Here is a 12,807-nt window from a genome sequence, read left to right as displayed (position 1 = left end):
GCTAAATGGAAAAACACTAGATGTACACTCATGGTTGATGGTTGGACAGATGTGAGGCAGCAAACTTTGATAAATTTCTTAGTCTATTCTACATATGGAATGGTTTTTGTGAAATTTATTGATGCTTTAGATTTAGTAAAAGATGCTAAGACTTTGTTCTCATTTTTCTATAAAGTGATTGAGCAGGTTGGTCTCAAGAATATTGTTCATGTGGTGACTGATAATGCTATAAACTATGTAGCATGTGGCAAGTTAATTAAGGAAAAATATCAAAGTATTTATTGGTCACTTTATGCTACTCATTGTTTGAACCTTACTTTAAAAGACATAGCAAGCTTAGATAATGTGTTAGCACTTGCAACTAAGGAATTAAAGATAATTGTTTTTGTTTATAATCATATGGTCTTCTTGTGATGGCTTAGGAAAAGACTAAGTTGGAAAGAAATTATGCGTCCTGGTGTAACAAGATTTGCTACTACATTTATCACATTGCATAGCATATATATGTATAAGCATGACTTGCAAGCTTTGGTGACTAATAAGCACTTTGTGGATCATAAACTATCAAAGACTAAAGCTGGAATAATTGTTACTACCATAACAAGTTTTTGGGTGATTACTTAGAAATTGTAAAGGTTGTGTCTCCTCTTATAAAGTTGTTGAGAATTGTAGATTTGAATGAGAAACCTTCTTTGCCTTATGTTTATGAAAGCATGCAAAGGGAAAAAAAAGCAATTGAGGCAACATTCAACAATAAGAAAGATCATCACAAGTCCTACACAAACATTATTCAAGTTCGATAGGATAAGAACTTTAAAGCAAATCTTCATGTAGTAGCATATTTGTTAAATATTGCATTCTTGTGTGATGACAACTTTGTTCATAAGAGAAGGTTAATGGATGCAATGCTTAATGTATTTGAGTCAAATGAAGGTGCAGAAATTGATTATATTGTGATGATGAAGCAGTTGAGTTTGTATTATGATCATAAAGAATCTTTTGACAAAACTTCATATCAGAGAACAACCTAAAAATTAGATCCTTTTGAATATTCATATTTATTAGTTAACATGTTTATGGTAATTCTAGTTATAATATGATTAACATCTAACTAAATGTCTTTCATTTGCAGATGAATGGTGGTCATTATATGGAGATTCTGTTCCAAAATTGTAAACTCTTGTAATGCGTGTTTTTAGCCAAACTTCTTCTTCTAGCTGTGAAAGAAATTGAAATTTTTTCAAACGCATCCATACCAAAAGAAGAAATAGATTACGACATTAAAGATTGAATTATTTGGTTTTTACAAATTATAATCTGCGATTGAAGCATAGGTAAGAATCAAAGTTTTGAATGCTTTTATAGTTTTATAATTGAATATGAATTTTATTATTGTCTATCATATTTGATTACTTTATTTTTTTTTTCAAGGAGACAATTGAGGAAAGATAAAAGTTATGATCCCATTGATTATGAATCACTTGACAAAGTTGACTTGACTTTTAGGTGGCTAAAGAAGAGGAAGAGCCGGCTCCTGAGTTTAATTCTCAAGATGTTGCAAATCTTGAAAGTGACATTCACAATGAAACCATAGCTGCTCCCTCAACTCTTGAGAGGGATTATGAAGGTTTATTAAATATACTATCATGTCTGATACAAGTATATGAATTTCTTGAAATGTCATTCATTAGTATTAATTTTTGTTTATTGTAGGTGATGAATATATGAATGTTCTAGAGCCCCCATCTTCGCCTGTTGATGTTGCTAGTGGTTCTAGTTTTTCTCATTCAACTCCTAATGTCTGAATACCTAAAGATTTGAATGAAACTAATGATAACTTTGGTGTTGGTGAATATTAGTTTTAGACTTGTTAATGATTAAAGGGTTGTAATTGTAATGATAGATATTTGAAATATATTTTATTATTGTTAAACTTTTGAGTGGTTAGATTTGGTTGAATGTTTTTATAATCAATGTTATTCATTTAAATTGTATTATTTTAATCATGATCAATTTGCCACCATAGTTGAACCACTAACCCATGACCCAGTGTCATGACTCGTTTAATGACCGGTCCGGTTTTACGTACTTTGCAATAGTTTCATTAAAGTTTGGTTAAAATTATCCTTCAAACAATTTCCTAATATTAAAATTTTTCTTTTTATTCCAAAAATCTGCACATAAGAATACCCAAAAATTGCAAACTTAGTCTCAAGTTTAGAATCATCATTCTATAGCCCTAATAATCTATTTTTTATCCCAAATAATTATCTAAATATCAACAAATCAATTTATATTTTTATATTTAACTAAAAATCTATCCATATAGGTCTAAAGTTTAACTCAAAAGCCTCAAAATCAAATTTTATTAAAAAATAATACTTTAAAATATTTATTATATTATCAACAATCATAATAACCATATTTATTCATAAAAAATTTATCCTTTTGACAAATCTTAAATTTTTCATAATCTCAAAATCAACAGTTAAAGAGGACAGATAATTAAAAAAAATATTTAAAGCACTTGTCTTGAAATCTCATCCAAAATATTTTAATATGAAGCTCTCTTTTCCAGTAGCTCCTCTCTCGCCGATGTACTCTCCCTCTCGCTCCCTGTTGGTGTCGCTCGGAAAGGGAAAAACAAAACAAAGCTGTTGTGTTGAAATTGGCAATGTAATTGCCACATTGTTGGGCCCCACATTCTCTTTCTCTTGCCCTTTTTTTTTTTTAATGGTACAACCAACGCACGCACGCACCCACTCAGATTTGCAATCCGTTTCCCTCCTTATATTCTTTTTTGTTAATAATAATATTTACCCACTAACGCGCACACAAGAAATACTGTTTCCCCCACCTCTTTTCTTTGTTTTTTTATATCTCTTTTCTTCTTTTCTTTTTAATGTTAATATTATTTATATTTTCTAAAAAATTATAACTTAGTATTTTATATAAATTAGATCCAAATAATAATCCCCTCACTAAAATTATTTATCTCTAAATATTCTTTTAAAATTACTCATTTTTCATTAATCAGTTAATTAATCTTGAATTAAATTTTGAGATGTTACAACTTACATTCTATAGCTCTAAAACTCATGTGCATCATTTTGATTTTCATGTATTTAAGCATGGTAGAACTTAAGGTTATTCTGAAATTCTAGTTCAAGTAAGCATGCAAACCAAAACTTCCGAAAATACATTTAACACACAAAATAAATTTTAGGCATTTCATCTAAAACACATGTGTTCCAACTAGAACTCATGAAAATGGTTATAAACAATAAAATGATTTCTAATATGTTTTTCTAAATTAAAACAAGGTGTGTGAGCCTATGACATGTCTTTCAAAAATGGTTTCACCATTGAATGAAAATGCAAGTTCTCTAAAAAAGTATTTAACATAAGAACAAAGAGAAAAAAAAGAATAAACCAATCGAATTTATTTCTTCTATTGTTATTGTTCCTTTACTCTCTTTAGATGATTTTGTCGTTATATTATCTACACATGTAACAAAACTTTTTTTCAAATTTTATAATTACCAAAACAAAGTGTATCCAACAAATCCAACCCAAACCCTAACTAAAATTCATGTAAAGAGGTAGGGGAGGGAAATGTGGAGCTTAGCTGAGTATTTTGAGATCCAAAATAACCTCTAAGTGGTGAAAATCCAAAGCCGTGGCCAAAGGCATTCTCCTTTGTTCTCTCTTTCTTTCCTCCTCTTTCTTTTTGTCATTCACGAGCTAATTTAAGTCAAAGCGTGACAATCTGTTGCAATACAAGGTGTCATTCGCCATGATGGATGATGCAGAGGGCTCAACTCGAAATTTGGCTCCTTCAACTAGGTCAATGTGGCTTAATTCACTCTCAAGCCTAGTTTCAAGGCTGGTAATCTAATGAGCCCATTAGTCATCCTTAATAATCTCCAATTTGATTGACTCTTACCAAATTACCCCTTATTTACTTAAAAATTTAAAATTAAATATTTAGGATGTTACAAACACACCACGGTCACCAACAACTAGCAAATGGACGAGGATAAAAATTGAACAAAGCTTTGCTTTTCTGGTCGTTAAAGCAAAATGAAAATTGGGAGAGAAATAAAAATATTAATCTATTGTTCATCGCTTTTTTTAGTGGCATTTTGGTACTTTCGTGAGGCTAAGGCAAACAATAAAATGTTCCACTTACACAATGAGAAGATTCACACCTAGAATCTGAGGATAAGTTGCTGGCACAATTTCCACTAACCCATCATTCCCTCGTGTAATATCTATTTCAAAATTAAATTAAATTAAGTCAAAATACTTAACCATAAATTTTAACTTAACTAGAATTTCGGGGTTGTTACACTAGTTGGTATTTAACAAGAAACATATTCTTAGGTACAAAACTTGTCATTTTGGCAAGTTGAATTATCATTTTGTTAACTCATATGTGTCAATCTGTTAAAGCCTGTTACATCACTGTGAAAATGGAGATTTGATTGTGATAAACATATGGTAACTTGTTATTTTAGTTATACATGTTAAATCCTCAACATTATTGTCAAGCTTTCAACATCTTCATCCTTCATTTTGATTGTCTTCCTTCTAATAGTCTTTTTTTTCATTTTCTTTTCTTTCTTTCTTTTTTTTTTTTGACAAGGCCAAATGCGCGCATTAGCTCTATGCAAAGCTCTCGAGAGTTCTTTTGCACCTAATATCAAGTAGTCTTCCAAAAACCAATCTTCTCCCTCCCTCTCTCTCTCTCTCTCTCTCTCTCTCTCTCTCTCTCTCTCTCTCTCTCTCTCTCTCTCTCTCTCTCTCTCTCACACATTGCCATTTGCCTTCATGAAATCTGTTAATTCCTTTATCCTCTTTCTTTGTTCACCATTTCCTTACCCCTGCACAGATTAACAATAAATCAATCATTAAGTTTATCATTAACTACACTTATTAATATGTTAAATTTCACTTGTTAGTATCCTATGCTCAACTTGTCATTTTCAAAATGCTACTTGATTAAACAATTTCGATCATCTTCATTAATCAAGCATGCATACACTTGTTAATTCATTAATTGTACTTGTTCACAAAAATATTCAATTACACACTTCTAGCTATGCCTTCACTTGTACATCTTTAAAAAGTTCCTTGCAGTCTAATCATTTGTTAGAACATACACAACAAGTCACTCTGTTAATCTACTTATTAATTTTTTTAAGTCTACTTGTTATTGTGGTTCTGATACTTGTTCATACACTCCGATTCACCCAATAGAAGATTTATATCATAGCTCATAACACAAGCAAACCACCTTCCAATTTTAGCAAAATCGCCTTTGACAATAACTTCATGCAAGTAGTGGGATGTTAAGTTAAAGCTGTTATCCTTTTGCAATTAATTGACAAGTTGTGTCAATGAAATAACAAGTCAATTTTAAGTTATAAATAGAATCATTCTGCATGTTCATGAATAATTCTGAATTTTTATATTAGAACTTGATATCAGTGGCCTGCCCTCTAAAGTGACAAGCAAGAGCAACTGTTTGACATGTAAAATATCATGATTAACAAGTTTAGGTACAAGAGGGAATAGATTTACATCAGTAACAACAATTATTAAGAAAATAACAACTTCACATGGTTGGATATACAAGTAAACTTACATTATTGACAATTAATTTCATATTGACATTTGTCACAGTTTTTGAGCAAGTACTATCATGAAATTTCACAGCCATTTGAATCAGATTACACAAATTGACACAGAAACAAGTTGCAAAAAGTTATCAATCTTCCACTTGTCAATCCTCTATTCATCAGTAGTTCTTCATATGCCATCCCTTTTGTTATAAGTCTTTTAAATATAATCTTATCCTCATATATTAACTCAATTCCACAGAACAACGATGTACTAGATGATTGTGTTCAAAAAGATTGAGGCACTCAAGGAAATGGAGATGTTACTTGGATTTAGAAAAGTGAGCAATGTTTTTGGATGAAGAGTGTGGAGATATATGATTCAATCTTCTAGGAAATCGTGTTCAACGAGAGGAGACATCCACAAGAAGTTTGTTCTTGCTCAAAGAATTTCTTCAATCGTGGAGGAAAGATTTTTCAAAGACACTATTCTTCATTTCAATTTAAAGGTATCTTGTCATTTACCTTTCAATCTTATTCTTATTTCAGTCCTAACAGCTTGCAATGCATTGTCAAAATTCCGGGACCCAGTTGGTAAATAAGTTACTTCTGTGATTGTTTACTGCAATTCTCCCAAATATACAAAAACAAAACTATTCATGAACCAGAATTGTAACCAATGCAAGAACAATATTTACTTGAAAATTCATTGTCATCAATTGAAAAATTTATACACAATTACTTTCTATACTAAGTCACCATTAAATCTTCTTGCCTTAAAGCAAAAAATTTAATGTGCATCAAAAACAAAATTTACAAACTACATAAAAAGTTGAAGTAAATAATTATTAAATAAATAATATAAATTGAATAAAAGGATGTTAACAGAAAGCCTTAAATTAATAAAACCAACTTCAACAATGGAAGCCTCGAAACTAAACGCATGCACTAAAGAGAGAAATGTATTCCAATTACAAGCAAAAAAGTGAGGCCCCCCCCCCCCCCGGGGGGGCGGGGGGTGGGGGTGTTCTGTGTTCACCATATCAGATATGAGGTATAAAGCTGACATTTATTGACTAGCTCAACTAACCCAGTACCCCAATGACTACACGAAATTGAAGAAAAATAAATAAATAAAATAAAAAAGAAAAACCTCTTCATCAAAGACCTAAACCAACATCCCCAAGTTGATATTCCATTTCTAATGAAAGCATTCATATCCCATCTGAATTCTGATGTAACCCACTACAGAAATAAGAAGCAATGTGGGCAATGAGAGTCCTGTATAACTCTGAGCTCCTCCATTAAGTTTTGGCAAAAGAACGATTTTACTGGTATGCAACTAGGGACAATTTACATGTTTTGAAGGCCGAACTTGATCCTTAAAAGATTTTGTCCATGAAAGGCAACCTAATTCTTAATCTTTTCCATCTGCTTCTTGCCAACAAAGGATGCAAATCCAAAATGTGTTCCGGCATGAAATCGTGCCGTGTCAGTATACCAACAATGGGCGATCTCTGCAGTTAGTAAGCATAGAACTAACATGAGTAAAAAAAACAAAGAACGTTAATGGTAATGATGAGCTATAATTAACATGAACAACACAAAACAAGGCATTCTTAAACAAGTTAGTTATGTTCATGAAGATCTTAATTTACTATGAACAGACCCAATGGCTTTTAATTGTGACAACCAATCTCTAAAATTGAATCTTCTAGATTCATGTATTCATGCTTAAGAATGTAATTGTATCACATCAACATGCCATCTCCAATTCTCCATGCCCATCATCTCTTCAAATTTTAATCTTTCTTTAAACACACTATATGAATCAACTTTTATGATTATAGAGGATATAGATTGTTAAATTTCTACCAGGAAGTAATTCATGGGGTTTCAACGCCCACCTAGGCTCTTTCCCCACACCAAAAGTCAAAGATACTCCCTCCATTAAAAAATAAAAGGCATTTTCAATTGAATCACACTCCCCAATAAGTTAGTTAATTGTCTTGGAACTAACATCATCTTTTCATATATACCCTTATTTAATAGGGTGTCACACTTAAAGGTGAAGAGTTGAGTAATTTATTTATCAAAGGCATTTTTAGGGGGGGAGAACTCATTAACTGCACATTGAAAAACTAAAAATGTTTTATATTTTTAAACACTTTTAAACGAAAAATGCCTCACATCCAAGTCAGATGCAGTTACTATGCATGATGAAATCAGAGCAGCTTTTGAGTAAAACAAAGAAAATTTACCAATGTATGGAAATATTCTTTCACTAATAAATTTACGTTCCTATCAAATAAGCAAACAGAAGCTCATTCATCACATAAAAAATAGAAGCTACAACAGGTTGGCACAAAATTAACATAAGGAAACATTTAATGAGGGGAAAAAATGTGCAGACAACATACAACCCTCTAAAAGGCTAAAACGTACTTGTGGCAATAAGGCAAGACAAAGTGACTTACATTGGAGATCTTGGGTATCACCAGAAGATGCCTTAAACCGACTTCTCGAAAAAGGGTAAGGGCCTTTCCCAGTGACATTGTCTCCACAACAGTATAAGGTGAAGCATTACAAAATGGATGGAGATCTATGAACAGGTCCATCTCTTCCTCAGTTAACTGTATATCATCTATATCATCACTATTGTCAGAACCCTTCTTTGCAAAGTCATCTGCAGAAAACTTACTGAAGGCATCATCTCCCATTGCCATTGGTGTGGGCAAGAAATCTTTCTTCTTTAACAATGCCAGAAGATGGCCACGAAGGATTATACCGAATAAAACTGGAGCTTCCGAATATGGAGGCTCGTCAACCACAGGGAACCCATTGTGCCTTGAAGTCTTGAGAACAAACACAATGTTGCGAACCTTCTCAAAGCCATTAAAGAGCTGTAGTGGGCCCGTGACTACATCACCTACTGTCAGCTGTCTCATGTATGGCTCAGCATGAGTTTCTAAATAAGGAAACCCCTTTGCTTTCATGATAAGGTCATACATATTTTCATTGAAAGCATCAGCTACTGTCTTAGATATCAGAAGAACCAGCATCATCAAGGGTAGCAATAACAAATTATTTGTTAGTTCTAGAAAGATTACACATAGGGAAACTGTCATTCTCATGGATCCTCCAACAAAAGAAGCAGCACCAAGTACAGCATAAAGGCCATGGTTAAGAGTGGAATTTTTGCCAACCAACATCCCAACCAAACGCCCGTAAGATGCACCAATCACAATATTCGGCACAAAAAGACCAGCTGGAGCGACAATCCCATAGCTAAAGATGCTTAGAAAAAAGCATGTGATGAAAAAGATGATAATTGATGGATATGAAAACTCCTCATCTGTGTTTTCACTAAATAGATTTCTGATAGCATCATCACATGTATTAAAAAAAAGGCTGGCAAGATCATTGTAATGACCAGGAGGGCATTGGAATTTCTTGTAGTTACCAGAGCGGCCAATTGTAGGACAGTCCTCAACTGCATCAACTGGACAAGGTTGACAAGAAACAAGCCATGGCAATCCAAAAAGAAGACCAGAAGTGATAATGGAGATTAAGCAAGCAAGCAAAATTTTGCATGCAATGCCTTTCCTACAGGAGAAAATGATCAGAAGTATGAGCTTAGCTAAAAAACATTATACAAAGTTAGCATACAATACAATTATCTTACTCATGGATTATGTTGTAGATACGGAGAACCCTGCTCAACAGAGCATTATATAAGCTTCCAAGTATGCCTCCTATAACCCCAAGAATTATTGCAGGAGGTACATCCTTCAGATGATATGAAATACTTGCTGAATAAACATCAAACATTATCAGCCCACCTTTACCAAATAACCCACATTTACCGCTTAAACAAACATCTATTAATGCACGAAGCACAAGTGCAACTACTGCTGTAGTGAAGAAAGTTCTCCAAAGAAGGGCACTTCTCCACCTGTAGAACAGGACAGAAACATAATATACATTTGGAAAGCCAAAGGAAACAAAATCTAGTTATGGAATTTTAGATTGAAAAGGCAAATTTCTCAAAAATAATCCAAAATAATTAATGGAAACTGAAAAAATTGGAGAAACAACCAGTACTTGGACTGAATCTAAAGTGAGCTAGAGTTATCCTGTTTATAGCTTAAAAATAATGTGAGTTCCTATTATATCATGTATAGATCTATATAGATTATAGAAACCATTGATGAGAAAGATAGACAAGGGAAAACAAGAAGGGGGATGAGAGAATTTGCCATCATAATAGCCATCTGACAATTTAGATCAGGCTGTTGTATAGAACACATATATAAACAAGTTTTTTTTCTTTTAATCAAGAAGCAGACTTTATTAAAAAAACAAAGTAAAAAGATTACAACATTAAAGCCAAAGAAAATAAGGATGCCATTTCCTCAGACCCAACACACTGAAACGAAAAAAGACCACAACAACAATGTATTGACAAGCCTGAACTGAACACACACACACACACCCCACACATATAAACAAGTTAGTCAGTCATCTTTAGTCAAAGGTCCTCAGTACATCTATTGTGACAAAGTTTCGGTTCGTAGGATGGAAGGGAAAATGAAACCACTAAAACGCACCAAGACGCCATCTCTTCTAGAGCAAATAACACCCCACCAACTGGGGCACGGAAGGCCGCAGCAATTCCAGCAGCTGATCCACATGTTATTAGATCCCTTCGATCTCGGTCGTTCTTAAAAAAACTTAACCATTTCCATGTTAATCCATATCTCTTTGAACCACCCTGACCCAACAATGATCCCACACATGCACCTGTATGCACCATAGGCCCAGCCTTTCCAATAAGAAGGGATGATGAAACTGCTGAAATGCTTCCAATAATCTGTAGAAAGAATGAACATAAATTAAATCTGCTCTTCAAGAAAAATATGAAAAATCTCAGATTTCATCTACCACTTCAATGTAGCAGGCCTAAATTATGTAAGATGCCCAAAAAATTCACATCAAATGAATCAAACATTAACTGATTCAACAGCATCAAAAACTAAGGTTGTCGAAGTATACAAATCATAGATTGTTTATTAGAGTAACCCATCTCATCATTAAGTTCAATCGACGTAGAGTAACAGTATGAATAAATCTCTAATACCGAAAAAGTATTGTACTCCCTCCGGTCCCATTTATAAGTCCAATTCTAGAAGGTGTATTTGGTCCCATTTATAAGTCACGGTGCGTCTTTTTAGATAATATTTGAGAGGTATTTCCAAAATTACCCTTCATGAGAGAGAAAAAGCAACAGGACATTACTTTTTAGATTTGTTATATAGGGGCATGTTTGGAATTTTACTTACTTTTATTCCTTGTACTTTTATTGTATCGGTATTGATGAGGTTGGTAGAAATGACTTATAAATAGGACCGGAGGGAGTATACCTTAACGAACAGAGTTCTGATGGTAAATATTCCAGGAGCATCTACCCCATTTAAGTAGGCTTTCACCTCTGGTATACCAGAACCCGTGGCAGCAGGTGCTATAAAAGCCGTGATTATAGAAGAAAAAAGCGTGAGAACCAAATTCGAAGAAAAAAATACTGCAAAGGCCAACAGAAACCTGCAAAAAAAAAAAAAAAAACTCAAATTCGTAAGTAGCTTTACTTGAGAAGAGTAGAGATAATAACAAATCATATTTGTTTCTACAAATTTAAAAAGGGAAAAAAAAACTTGAAAGGTAATCAAGTCCTCGCCCAATATGAAAGAAGATTGTAGTGTGTGATTCAATCAATTCAACCGATGGAAGTAGTCAAATTAGATACTACACACACACACCACATACGTAACATGATACAGAATCATAGGCATTACCTCCTTTGTAACATTAAGTTAGATGTGATCACGAACTTGAGACCAGCCATATTCTCAACCGCAAGATTATTGCAAAATCCAACCAGGCTAACAATCGCGCCAATCAACAAGCACAAAACCCACTTCATGAAAAGGTACTGGAATATCTGAATCTTCCCTCGGCTCCTCCAGTCCTGCTTGAACAACTCGTTCTCGAAAATCCTGCATACCCAGAACAAAAGGTGAAGAATTGAGAACTAATTCATTCACAACAGACAAAATCCTACGAAAATTTTCAAAGGGCAGATGAAAAACCACAGACTCGTAGTCAAGGCTCTCAATGGGACAGACATTGGCGCCAACGATGGCAACCTGCGACGTGGAATTGATTCTGGATCTTTCGGAATGAAGCAAGGGTTCATGGAGGGACTCGCAGTCCCCATTCGAGTGGTCTGGGGACATCGAAGAAATCTAAAAGAGTACGCAGAAAATAAGCATATGAGTACGTAGAAAGGAGAGAGAGAGAGAGTATGAGTGTGCTGGTGGAGTTGGAGAGTTGGAGAGTTGAAAAGAGGTTGAGTTGTGAGTTATATGAAGTTCGGCTCGGAAGGTGCGTGTAGGCGAGAGACGAGAGTGGAGAGTGGAGACGATTCCCGAACGCTAAACGACGACGTACGTGGCTTCCGGGGATTGGCTTCTTGTGTTGTGAACCTTCTCCGGATGAGGGCCGGACTTTCCTATCAGGCTTGGGTTTGGTTGGGGCAAAGTGCTTGATAGGGAAGCAAGGGGGAGGGGGAAGGTGAGGAAAAAAAAGTTCGGTTGAAATAATTGGAAGGGAGAGGAGGCAAATTTTCTCTCTTTCCTCCCCTCTTCATCTTTTCCTATTCTCCCCTCTAATTTGGGAGTATTTGTGGGCCGAGGCAAATTTTAGGACTAAAACGTCCTTATCAATTTTATTATATTCTAAATATTATTGTTTCAATTAAATAAAAAACATGACACCGCTTCTACATGCCATCAACTATCAATTACTAGTTGTTATATATGTGTCTTCAATCCCAACCCTAGCATATTTTTATACTAAAAATACATTTAAAATTAATGAGATAATTTGTTAAAATTAATAAAATAACATTTTCTTAAAACATTACTAGAATTTGTTATAAAAAATTTTCTAGTTGAATATCATAAATAGATGAGATAAAATATTTTTTAGATTCAAAAATAAAAAATAAATTTTGATACAAAAACATTTTTCTATAAAAGAAAAGAAGTAAATAACATAAAAGCATATATATCATTTTATAATTAACTCCCCTCTCCTCCCTTCTCAAATCAAACAAAAATCATTA

General features: G+C 33.7%; 1 protein-coding gene across 3 annotated transcripts; it reads right to left on the bottom strand.

The window, feature by feature from the left end:
- Positions 1-6,549: 6,549 nt before the first annotated feature.
- Positions 6,550-12,301, bottom strand: LOC129309354 (putative chloride channel-like protein CLC-g). 3 transcript variants are annotated; one of them, XM_054950918.1, is made up of 7 exons: positions 11,778-12,301; positions 11,477-11,677; positions 11,093-11,225; positions 10,235-10,497; positions 9,310-9,579; positions 8,102-9,230; positions 6,550-7,141 (listed from the first exon to the last, which is right to left on the bottom strand). In XM_054950918.1, exons 1-7 carry the CDS (start codon positions 11,915-11,917, stop codon positions 7,007-7,009), a joined length of 2,271 nt encoding a protein of 756 aa, XP_054806893.1. In that variant the 5' UTR covers positions 11,918-12,301; the 3' UTR covers positions 6,550-7,006. The 3 variants fall into 3 exon arrangements, with proteins under 3 accessions (XP_054806893.1, XP_054806894.1, XP_054806892.1); XM_054950919.1 differs by having other exon boundaries at positions 11,114-11,225; XM_054950917.1 differs by having other exon boundaries at positions 11,048-11,225; positions 11,778-12,300.
- Between the last annotated feature and the right edge of the window lie 506 nt (positions 12,302-12,807).

Source organism: Prosopis cineraria, unplaced genomic scaffold (assembly GCF_029017545.1).
Source record: "Prosopis cineraria cultivar Desert tree isolate PC_DT_omini unplaced genomic scaffold, ASM2901754v1 PC4, whole genome shotgun sequence".
NCBI lineage: Eukaryota > Viridiplantae > Streptophyta > Magnoliopsida > Fabales > Fabaceae > Prosopis > Prosopis cineraria.
The sequence above is the reverse complement of the archived record's forward strand: the minus strand, read 5'-3'. Positions and strand labels throughout refer to the sequence as shown.

Excerpts from the sequence above, each read along its gene's own strand:
- LOC129309354 (XM_054950917.1), bottom strand. The coding sequence starts at position 11,917 with ATGTCCCCAGACCACTCGAATGGGGACTGCGAGTCCCTCCATGAACCC. Across the intron at positions 11,226-11,476 it reads AACTTAATGTTACAAAGGAG|GTTTCTGTTGGCCTTTGCAG; the intron begins GTAATGCCTATG and ends TTTTTTTTGCAG. Across the intron at positions 10,498-11,047 it reads TCAGAACTCTGTTCGTTAAG|ATTATTGGAAGCATTTCAGC; the intron begins GTATACTCCCTC and ends TTCTTTCTACAG.